Consider the following 11723-nt stretch of genomic DNA (forward strand, 5'->3'; position numbering starts at 1 on the left):
AGGTGAAAAAAATACCACTTTCCCCACACCTGACTGATGCCAACCTGGATGACGTCAAACTGTTTATCACAATCTTATACTTGCGAACAGTGTAATGTTTTGATTCTTTGACTACAGAAAGGAAATGCACTGTTTTATAATTACACGAAATATAGTTTACTTACAACAAACTTAGATTTCCTTTTATAATGTTCGCAACCAACAGTGCCTAGAGCTTCCATCTTGAGTACCACCAACAAACTGCGCGTGTGCGTACTGCTTGGCTGGTTATTAGTTCGCATTAGATGACGTTGCATCCCCAAGAAACATAATTTTTTGTAACCAGAATAAAAATTACCTAAAAAAACGTTATATATAGATATAGACTCCAAATTGATTAGGTATTCCAAAGTATTTCATACGTACAAAATTTATAAGCGAGAATTTAAGTAAAAGACACAAAATGCACTATTATTATAAAAGCGGGTATTATGAAAATAAGAATTGGACACAGATCTCATTGTTTTCAAATAGTAAGGTATTTGGCATTGCTATGTAATAATAAACAAATAATGACTAATTCATCTAAGATGGCGGAAGAAATTAATATGTCTACAGAAATCCTAATAGAAATGTTAATGGCTTAGATTTCTGCAACAAGAGGAAGAAAGTTGCTATTCGTTAAATAGGATTTGCTGTCATTCTTTTAAGGCAGCGGTCGTCAGCACAGAGCACGCTGGGGCTAGCGTCTTTTACCCGCGGAGAATACAGTGCACCATGGTGCACTCGTAGCTGCTGGCGGGTAAGCTCTTTACCTCTTCCTGCTGCACGACAAAGTACACGGGACGGCTCCACGTACCCTTTGCACATTTCAGCCAGTGCTGACGACCACTGCTTTAAGGGATACATAACGGAGAACTAGATAATTCAAAATCATACTGGTTTCATTTTTGACTTCTCACAAAGTAAATTACGGAGTGTGATATAGTCATACTTTCTCATATAGTAAGCAGGCTACTTTACCCTTTCAGGAACTACGGAACAGCAAATATAGAAAATCTTTGCCAAACAAATTGCGTTATGCCATAAAGATTTACGATAAATACTACAATACTAATCTGGTGTAGTGTATTATCATTTTCCCTTTGAAAAAACGGGCATTGTACGTTGTATCGTTCAATCAGTTTCAGAGTCAATTCGCTAGTTACCGGTATTGATTTATCACCAAGGTTGCAAAGTTATACCCAGGGGTGGCCTGTGCTTAGGGGCCATCGGGGCCGTACCCCACCAATATTTCGCGTCCCGTATTTTTTTTCCGCATTTAAAATACGTAAATTTTGTTCGAGACAGTGTACTGGATTCATTATTGTTTCAGTAAATTTCATCACATTACGCGATGTATGTTAGTAAAGCGTCAAAGATTGTATGACACTAAATATTGTGAGCTTGGGCCCGCGTCAAAGGGCCCCACAGCTTGAATCACTTTAGCGCTCAATTGCGTGGCGTGCAATGTCGTCGCTTTCGCTACCAACAGAAATTCACGAAGTTACCGTTTCGAGTATATGCTTCGTTGGGGCCCATTCAAGCTGGCCCGCCTGACCACAGTATAATGTGGCCTGACGGATGGAAGCAACTGTCGCATGTATTTATTCTGTGAACAACCACACGGCTAACGGTCTGAGTGAGGTTCTAAAACAAAGTCTACAACCTTCCAATTTATAAAATAAACTCATAGCTCAAGCATATGATGGTGCTGCAGTAATGAGTGGAAACCAGGGTGGGGTCCAGACTTTGATGCAGAAAACATTTTGCCCACCAACTTAATTTAGTTATAAAAATACATGTTTGTTTTTTGCCAAAATTGCAAGATTCATAGCCTTTTTTTCCACTTCACCTAAAACAGTCACCTACTGCGACTGCGATCTACTGTGTGCAGTAAGCACATACTAACGATTTCAGCAATACAGTGGAACTTTCAGTTCCGAGTACAACCAAGGCAGCGGAAGAAGCTGAATTATCTCATACGATTAGTCAAGACAAATCTTGAACAACTTCGCCTGCAGTCATATCAGTCTTACTTATCATCTCTATCTGAAGCTGATTTTTAGTAGGTTATTTTGCGACGCTTTATCAACATCTTAGGTTATTTAGCGTCTGAATGAGATGAAAATGATAATGCCGGTGAAATGAGTCCAGGGTCCAACACCTAAAGTTACCCAGCATTTGCTCATATTGGGTTGAGAGAAAACCCCGGAAAAAACCTCAACCAGGTAACTTGTCCCGACCGGGAATCGAACCCGGGCCACCTGGTTTCGCGGCTAGACGCTCTAACCGTTACTCCACAGGTGTGGACTCTGAAGCTGATAATACTCTTTGGTACGCTACAAAGCGTATTCTACGTGAGCCAACAGTCATCCCGACACTTCGGTTAGACTCTCAAATAGCCACAGACACAGAGTCGAAATGTAACTTGCTTGCATCTCATTATCAACATGTATTCACCCCAAACGAGAATAAAAATGAACAGACTACCTCTGAATTTGAAGAAGAACTTATAGAAAATATTAATAAACCGACTGTCCCAGAGAAAATTTCCTATACTACTCCACAAGAATTGTCTCACTTCATTCAAAGGCTTCCAAATAAAAAATCTCCAGGCCATGATCTCATACCCAACATTGTACTAAAGAAGCTCACCAACAAAGCTCTTACTTACTTGACGATAATTTTCAATGCTGCCCTTTTAATTGGGTACTTTCCTCGAGGCTGGAAGCTTGCTGAAATCATTTTTTTCATAAGCCTAACAAACCTAAGCACTTGCCATCAAGTTATCGACCTATTAGCTTACTGCCCACACTTTCGAAATTGTTTGAGACGGTTATTCATCATCGCATTTGTAAATTTACGTTCCAAAACAAGATAATACCAGATTTTCAGTTTGGCTTTCGTCCAAAACATTCTTCAACACACCAACTGCAAAGAGTCACTGAATCCATTATAAAAGGCTTTGAAGAAAAACAGTATACTGCCACTGTGTTTCTGGATATTGCCCAAGCATTTGATACTGTTTAGCATGATGGTTTAATGCTAAAATTATATAGAATTAGTTTTCCTGACTATCTCACACGCATCGTGAAAAGTTTTTTTATCTGAGCGTCAGTTCTCAGTACGTATAGATGGCATTAAATCAACGCTTCGTCCAGTTTTAGCCGGAGTACCACAAGGATCTATACTGTCACCACTTCCCTTCAATATCTTCACATATGACATTCCATGTTTACAACCGTCACACATAGCTATGTATGCTGACGATACAGTTCTCTTTTATTCTCATAGTAACCTAAATACTGCAATCAGCACTCTTCAGACATCCTTACAGGAGCTGTCTAAATGATTCTCTGACTGGAGAGTACTACTCAACATTACCAAGACAGAAGTAAAATCTTCTCTTTAAGGCCTATTCATAATCCACCTCCTTTGGTTCTTCTAAATGAACAAGTTACATGGCTCTCTAGTCAAGAAGCTGTCAAATATTTGGGAATATTATTAGATACAAAACTTACATGGGATGCCCGTATAACTTGCATTGCTACACTAATCTCTTCTAGAATTCGAAAATTATACCCTTTTGTTAATAGACGTTCACAAATTGGATTGGACTGTTCAATGCTACTCTACACCTCGCTTGTACGACCTCTTTTAATTTATGCAGCGCCAGTGTGGGGGACTGCAAATAAGACACACATGCATCGCCTACAAGTTCTCCAGAACAAGTTCCTGCGTACTGCAACAAATGCCCCCTGGTTTGTAAGAAATCAACAACTGCATCAAGAATCGGGAATTCTTCCACTAGAACAGTACATCCATTCAATGTCAAAATCTTTCTTCAAGAAACTTCCTGGTGTTCCTGGAGCTGTGACATATAACATTGGAGCAAGATCTTGTCAGCCATCTAGACTTAAAAGGAAACTCCCTCAAGACATCCTTCTTAGTGATACTGACGACTCTTCATAAATTTAACACAGAAAATCATCATATTTTTATTCACATAAATGTTTAATTAATTAATTTAAATTAATTAGAGGAGCCTTTAGAGCCAACCTCAGCATGATATTCTGCATGTAATATTCCATAATTTAACAGTGATCTGTATAGCAAGTTTGCTGGTCGACCAATATTAAACATAAAAAAGTTCCGAGTTGTATCCTTCGTTAAGGGAAATAAAGCGGAGCTATTGAAATGCTTCGAAAGGATTGAAAAAGGAGATGACTCAAATGAATGGAATGATATGACAGTGAGAGAAGCTTTTGGCCTAAAAAACTTGTTAAATAGTGATTAATTTTTGTTTTTTTTTTTTAATTTATTTTATGACTTAATGAAACATGTTGAAATATTATACAATATAATACAGATGCAAACTGCAAATATATTGAGAATATCTGACGCATTACAATATTTTGAGTCAACTGTAATGGAAATAAGAGAGAACACTAACAGAGATGAAATAAATGTCGATGATAAAGAAGAAAAAGGCTGAAACTTAGTAGGCAAGTAAACCTGTCAGCAGATGCCAAAGAAATATGCGATATCATTATCAACCAATGCACTTACGTTTCCAGATCACATATACTTGGTAGATTTAATACGCTTGATCCAAAGAAATTTGTTTCATATAGAGATAAGTTCCCCACCGACCTGGCTAATATTTTCGTAAAAAATTACTGTCCTTTAATTTCGAAAGAAAAATGTAGTAATGAACTATCAGTGATCTATCGAAATTATACATTTAAAGACATTTCCTCTGTGTCTGATTTGTTCACTATTTTTTTTTGGATTGCTCCTTTGAAAATTCATTCCTTGAAGCGAGAAAAGCTCTTCGAATCGCACTAACAACACCTCTTTCAACAGCTGTGTCGGAACGGAGTTTCAGCACATTAACCAGAATAAAAACAATTCTCAGAAACACCATGGGTCAAGATAGGCTGAAATCATTGGCTTTCTGTTTTATTCTTAAGGAGGATCTCCATCAAATTCCGAACTTAAGAACAGTGTCATCGAAAAGTTAGCCAGAAAGGACAGACGAGCACATCTTCTTTATCAAAGTGGTGAGTTTAATGTTGAATTTGCGTTAATATGTAGGTGGTAGTTTTAGTTATATTATTTTAAGTAGAAACAATTAACTAAAATGAAATAAAAAGTCTTGGTACATTATTTAACGCATATCGCAAAATTTGTGAAATATCTGGCCCCACCAACAAAAATGATCACGAGCCGCCACTGGTTATACCTAATTTTATTCCCGACATAATAATGTTTTTGTAGCGGACAAGGAATCTTTCTAACTCGTTGGGTTGAGTAGTTTTCTACGAATACTATCTTAGAAAAGTATTCTTAAGTGGCGAAGCTCTTAAGAGGTTTTTGAGGCTTAGCCTATCCAAAAAAAATATATATAGTTAAAAGCTACGGTTTGGCTACGGCGATCTTCGCAGACGATCATCGCTGGGATTCTGTCCCCAAAAAATAAGTAAAATGAAAATATTCTTAATCTTCTAAAAGCACAATAAAGTATAATAGTTAAAATCATCACAACAAATAAAAAAAATTCTATAATAATTATAACAAAAAATTGATTCTCTTAAAATTATTCCAAATATCTGGTCCTCTCGTACTAAGATATAAAATTAATTATAGATAGAAACCGACCTGGCTCCCGGTTAGTTCGCATCGAGTGCTGATAGGAGAAGCATCTTATCGAACAGTGCTCCGATCTGTTTTGTATTTACTTAGTTGCGTAGTGTTTTCAAGTTTATATTTAGTGGAATCATATTATTATCTAATAGTTTAACGACATTGTGTGGTGTTTGTTTATGTTATAACTTTAATTCTTTATCATTTTTGTGATACGTGCGCGATCATAATCGAGTGATCGTGTAGTAATTACTTTAGCTTCGCTCTCGGAGCCAAGCATGGTGTCTGTTAAAATGACGCAAAATACTGAAGACTGGTGTCTAATCGAAAACCAACCTGGCATATATAACATAGTGACTTCACATACATCAACCACAACATCTGTAACAACCAGTACCCTACATCTACTATATGTGATCCTACTCGCGTACCCAATTCAACTAGCAAACAAATTAATCCCGCGGAAAACGCAACTTCAAATAAAAGCAAAGTAAGAGATCATGTCATTAAAAACAGAAACTAAATATGGACAAAGCCAAACCAAATTCTACAGTTTCCGATACACAAAAACTTTATCTCATGAAACATTAATTCATCCGGATATCAAACTACAAAATGTTTTTGATCCTCTTGTCCATGAAATGGATACCGATATAACAACACCAAACCAAAATAATCCTCAAGTAGGGAACCAAGAAGATAACACCAACACAGATTTTTCTAGACCCAAATCAGCTCGAATGCCGCCAATAATTGTGAAAAATATCCCAGCCGGAAATTTCTTTGCAAATAATAAAAAATTGCAGTCACTACTCAGCCAGCCAATGAAAATCGCATACTCTGCTGAAGGAATGAAATACTTAACTAGTTTTCGTGCTGATTATGACAAATTATATAATATCTTACAAACCGAAAACCTTTAGTTTTACTCTCACGAACCTCGGGAAACTAAATTACTACAAGTAGTACTGAAAGGACTTCCAGCTTTTTGTAGAATCTGCTACTCTCAAAACAGAACTTGAAATCTTAGATTTTCAAATAGAACACATTCGTCAGATTACTATTCCTTGCTACGACACTGATGGCATACCGACTCGACGTCCCATTCCAATCTGGATAATTACACTTCCAAATAACGAACACTCCCAAACCATATAGGCCTACTAATTGCAAGATATTAACAATCATATCATGAAAATTGAGTCATATAAATCTCGTCCACATATTACACAATATCATAAGTGTCAGCGTTTTGGTCACACCTCACGTCGTAATTTACTTACTCGATGTGTTAAATGTGTAAATAATCACTTATTCGCCGAATGTCCTCTGAAAGGTCCTGTACATACCCCTAAATGTGCAAATTGTGACGGCGCACATACTGCCAGCTATAGCCAGTGCCCCGTTCAACTAAAGAAGAATGCGGAACTTCAAGAGAAGATGAAGAACTTGAGAATTCTCTCTGAAGAATTTTCTACACAACCAACATGGAAACACAGTGACTTTCCTTTACTTGCAAATCCTGGCAATACCAAAGCTTTCCAGTCAACATTTAATTCCCCCAGTGCAACATCAACATCATCAGAATAAATATCAGACTCCTTCAAAGATATTGTTAACATCCTACGCTCACTGAACATTCAACATACAATTCAGCTTATCCGCAACTTTTCATAAAATCCAAAATGCATTAATATTTTCAATTCACAATCCATAAATGACATCTAAATGTTTTCCAAACACAGAGGTCTAAACATCTTAAATTTCAATGCAAACGGAATAATTCACCAGACATACGAACTACAAACCTTGCTCTTTAATAATGATATTGACCTAGCATTTATTAGTGAAACTCATCTAAAACCTACCATGAAATTTCGTATACGCAACTATACTGTTTTCCGTACAGACAGAAACAACCGACCAGGTGGAGAAACTGCTATACTCATTAAAAACTCCATGCCATATCGAACAGCCATACCGCCATACTACCGATTTTTCAGATTCTTGAAGCCACTGGTATATTCAATTCAGCTTGAAGGAACAGAAATACTAATAGCATCTGTTTATTATCCGCCATACGCGCAACTCAATAAAAAATAACCTGACCCTGCTTATCACACATCACAAACATTTCATTTTCTGTGGTGACCTCAATGCTAAACACAAATCATGGAATTTCAGACTGAATACTCTGAAAGGTGAAACCTTACTATTACATTCAAATCAATTTCATTATTCAATTACAGGACCAAAAGAACCAACAAGAATTCCCTGGATAACCACTCATCATCCAGATGTACTTGATATTTGTTTATAGAACACAAAATACTCTCCACTTCAACAAATCTGGTTAAACGCCCTCGATCCGACATATTCCAGTACTTTTGAATTTCAAGGCACCCTTTCATATGATCTCAAGCCAACTTTCTACAGAGAAATTTACAGATTGGAATATCTTCACGAAACGCTTGCACCAAATCATCCCGGGTAATCTACCGACTTAAAAAACTTCTGAAATAGAAACTGCTATACAAATATTTTCTGACACTGTAATAGAAACATTCGATGAAACGTCCTCCACATTGACTTTTGAGACATCAGATAACGTCTACGGTAGTAATGAACTAAAACATCTTCTTAATGCTCGAAAAATCATGCTCGAAAACGGTGGCAGCTTTATGCGGATCCTCAAGAAAAAAGAGCTTTTTATCGGTATCAACGTGCTATCCGAAGAAAATATGAGACTTACAAAATCAATAAGTTTGCCGACACAGCGGAAAACACAAAGCCTTCAGGAAAAACCTTCTGGACTTTTACAAAACGAATGCTGGGAAAAACTATCACAAAAAAGTCAACACCCATTAAAGACTCAAGTGGTACATTTAAATATGATCCTATTGATAGGCTTGAAACTCTTGCAAACTCCTTTCAAAATCGATTCTCCTCCCATCATCATTCCTCACTATAAGATCTTTCAACAACAATATCGCAACATGTATAGTCCATATTACATCGCACTGAACCTGGAAATACACCTCACGTACGATCACAAAAATCAAGACCATAATTCGAAATCTAGCACCGAAGAAGACACCTGGCCCGGATAAAATCACACCAGCCTTATTGAAGAAATTACCAAAAAGAGCCATAACACATTTAACAAAGATATTCAACTCACGTCTACATCATAATTATTTTCCAACAGCATGGAAAACAGCACATATTATACCAATAGTTAAACTGGGAAAAGACCCAACATTTACCCAAAGTTATAGACCAATCAGCCTAACCATCTTCCTTGGAAAAATTTTTGAACGTATCATGGCACGACTAAAGCCATATTTAACTGCACCAAACGCCATCCACCATGAACAGTTTGGATTTAAACCTCAACATAGTCCCAGAAAAGCACTTCACAGATTAACAACATCCATCCAAAGAGGATTTCAACTTGGACAACATACAGTAGCCATATTTATTGACATCCAGCAAGCTTTTGATACTGTCTGGCACACCGGTTTATTATATAAACTTCACAATCTTAACATTCCTGTAAATTATATTCAACTTATCGCTAATTATCTTACAGATAGAACCTTTCGTGTTCAAGACGGACGCTATCTCTCAAACGCTCACATAATAACTGCAGGAGTTCCTCAAGGATCGGTTTTAAGTCCAACGCTGTACAGTGCATATGTTCGTGATATACCAATTCATCCCAAATGTAAACTTACTCCATACGCTGATGATACTGTTATTTACTGTATAGTAAGCACATAAACATTCATTTTGCTTGTCTACAAATGCAGGAAGCCTTAAATATCATAACCCAATGGTCCACAAAATGGCGTCTCAAGATAAATGGCTCCAAGTCGCAAGCAGTTTTTTTCACATGAAGAATTTCCGCGGCAATTTCAGCCCTTCACCATCCAAAATGAAAATATACCTTTCACAACTACCGTCAAGTATCTTGGAGTTCTTCTTGATAAGAGGCTTCTTTTAAACATCACGTCACACATATTCGTGAGAAGGCCTTCCAAAGATATATGCTTCTCTACTCATTTTTCAAGAGTTATATATCTTTAAATACCAAAACAATGCTGTACAAAGTTTTAATTCGATCTTACATGACATATTGCTGTGAAATATGGGCTCAAGAAAATACACATCTTCAACGATTGATGGACTTCAACGAGCCACCTGTAGAACCATCACTGGAGCGGACTATCTCATCCGAAATAGTCAACTGTATGACGATCTTGGCATACTATACTTCTCAGATTATATAAAAACTCTTCGTAAAAAAATTCTAGCATCCCTCCACAATCATCCAAATCCACTAATAAGTAAAAATATACCGGTTCCTCTTACATGACATTATCAATTTGCTCACTCTACTATTGGTAAAGTTACGTTGCCTTGAAATATTTTAGGTTCTAACTTGTCATATGATCTACACTTCTTTTAAAAGGAAAGGGTCAAATTCGACCTGGTACTTACGAAGAAACAATCATTGAAAGAAAAAAAAAAAAAGAATCTGTCCCGTTGATTTGAATGTGCATGGTTTCTTTACGGCGATGAACGTCAACGAACGTCGCTGGTCTCGTCGAACATCGTCGGCGTTTGCCTTGGAGGCAAAAACCTGGCGATCATCGCCGAGAAACCAATTGTAAAATTACAGTAGGTGATGAATTAAATAATTTAATAACACAGTGATTTATACATCATACTTACCATAATGGTGATAAAACCGAAATATTTCTGCAATTTCTTCACTAATTAAAACGAGATGTTAATTGATTAAACACAAATTCCTGTTCGACATGAGCCAAAAAGAACCAACGTAAACAATAACAAATCTATATTTTGCAACAACCAGAACTGTTAATACAATTGAGTAAAATGATTCATTATTCAAGGACAGACACACGATGCGGCAGATTTAGCTACTGAAACAAAAGTTCCAGTGTGAAATAGTAAGTGAAGTAGAATTCCGAGCAAAGAAGATAAGTGCAACGAACTCCTTCTCACAATACTTTTTTTATTTGTAAAATTATTTCCTAAATAAATGCTCCTAAGTGAAAAAAAAACGTAAAAAAATAAATATAAAATGTTTGGCTAGTACGTATCTGAACCGCCATCAGTAATCTTGGCTCTGATTGGCCATGAGCATCTAGTGCCAACATTAGTTTAAACGGGTGGGCTGCCAGATATTTATGGAGAAAATGGAAGCATGTTTAAACTGAATAGTAAAGTTGAACGGGTTTAATTTATCTCAAGTTTAACTAACTTCGGAGAAAACGGCCCTAAACGATGCAATATAACTGCCGCCATTTGTTATGTTGAGTTTCAGCTATTGTGAAATGTACCTGCTAAAACGGTTTAAGTACATGTTACTGTTAGTGCACTAGTTTTATCTATGGTGTGGTAGCTCCTTTACTTGTCTGTGTCTTGCGCATGCGCAGTGTCTCATCATTGGACTTAGAAAATTTTCTTGCGGGACACTAAGTGCAGTTTCTACAAATAAACAACATGAAATCAAATGCTATTATATTTACTTCCTATGCACACTTGTGCGCATTTCTTCTTTATTATTATCTCTCAACGGTAGATGGCAGAAATCGTCTGACAAAATCTTTAGTACCAGTTTGCCTCAAACAAGCCAGGGCAGTATTAATTTATAAAGGTGGGGATGAAATGAATCTTGAAAACGGGAGACCCATAACGATTTGTTCTGTGGTCAGACGGGCAATAGAACGAATTCTTGATTTCCGCCTGAGAGCTTTAATTAACTTCTGCGAAAATCAAAGAGGGTTTACTAATTCACCCGGTACCCTGATAAATACATCAATTCTGGAGTCGGTTTCAGTTGCTGCAAAATCTCAGAAGAAAGATGTAACATTAGTATTTCTTGACACAAGTAAAGCTTTTGACAATGTGGGTTACAAACACTTCCAGAACAATTTCAAGGAAAAATTGTTCCGGGGCCGGGTATCGATCCCGGGACCCTTCGCTTAGCGTGCGAACGCTCTACCGACTGAGCTACCCCAGGA

General features: G+C 37.0%; 1 protein-coding gene and 1 non-coding gene across 2 annotated transcripts in view; both read right to left on the reverse strand.

The window, feature by feature from the left end:
* Positions 1–321, reverse strand: part of Rchy1 (Ring finger and CHY zinc finger domain containing 1) — a 33246-nt gene extending 32925 nt beyond the window's left edge. The window contains exon 1 of the mRNA XM_069826141.1: positions 165–321. Coding sequence (XP_069682242.1) covers positions 165–296 — 132 coding nt within the window. The 5' untranslated portion in view covers positions 297–321. The remainder of the gene's footprint in view (positions 1–164) is intronic.
* An 11328-nt stretch (positions 322–11649) lies between these two features.
* Positions 11650–11723, reverse strand: TRNAS-GCU (transfer RNA serine (anticodon GCU)). Its single transcript has one exon. It is a non-coding gene; the product is annotated as a tRNA-Ser (tRNA).

This window comes from Periplaneta americana, chromosome 5, assembly GCF_040183065.1.
Source record: "Periplaneta americana isolate PAMFEO1 chromosome 5, P.americana_PAMFEO1_priV1, whole genome shotgun sequence".
Lineage (NCBI taxonomy): Eukaryota > Metazoa > Arthropoda > Insecta > Blattodea > Blattidae > Periplaneta > Periplaneta americana.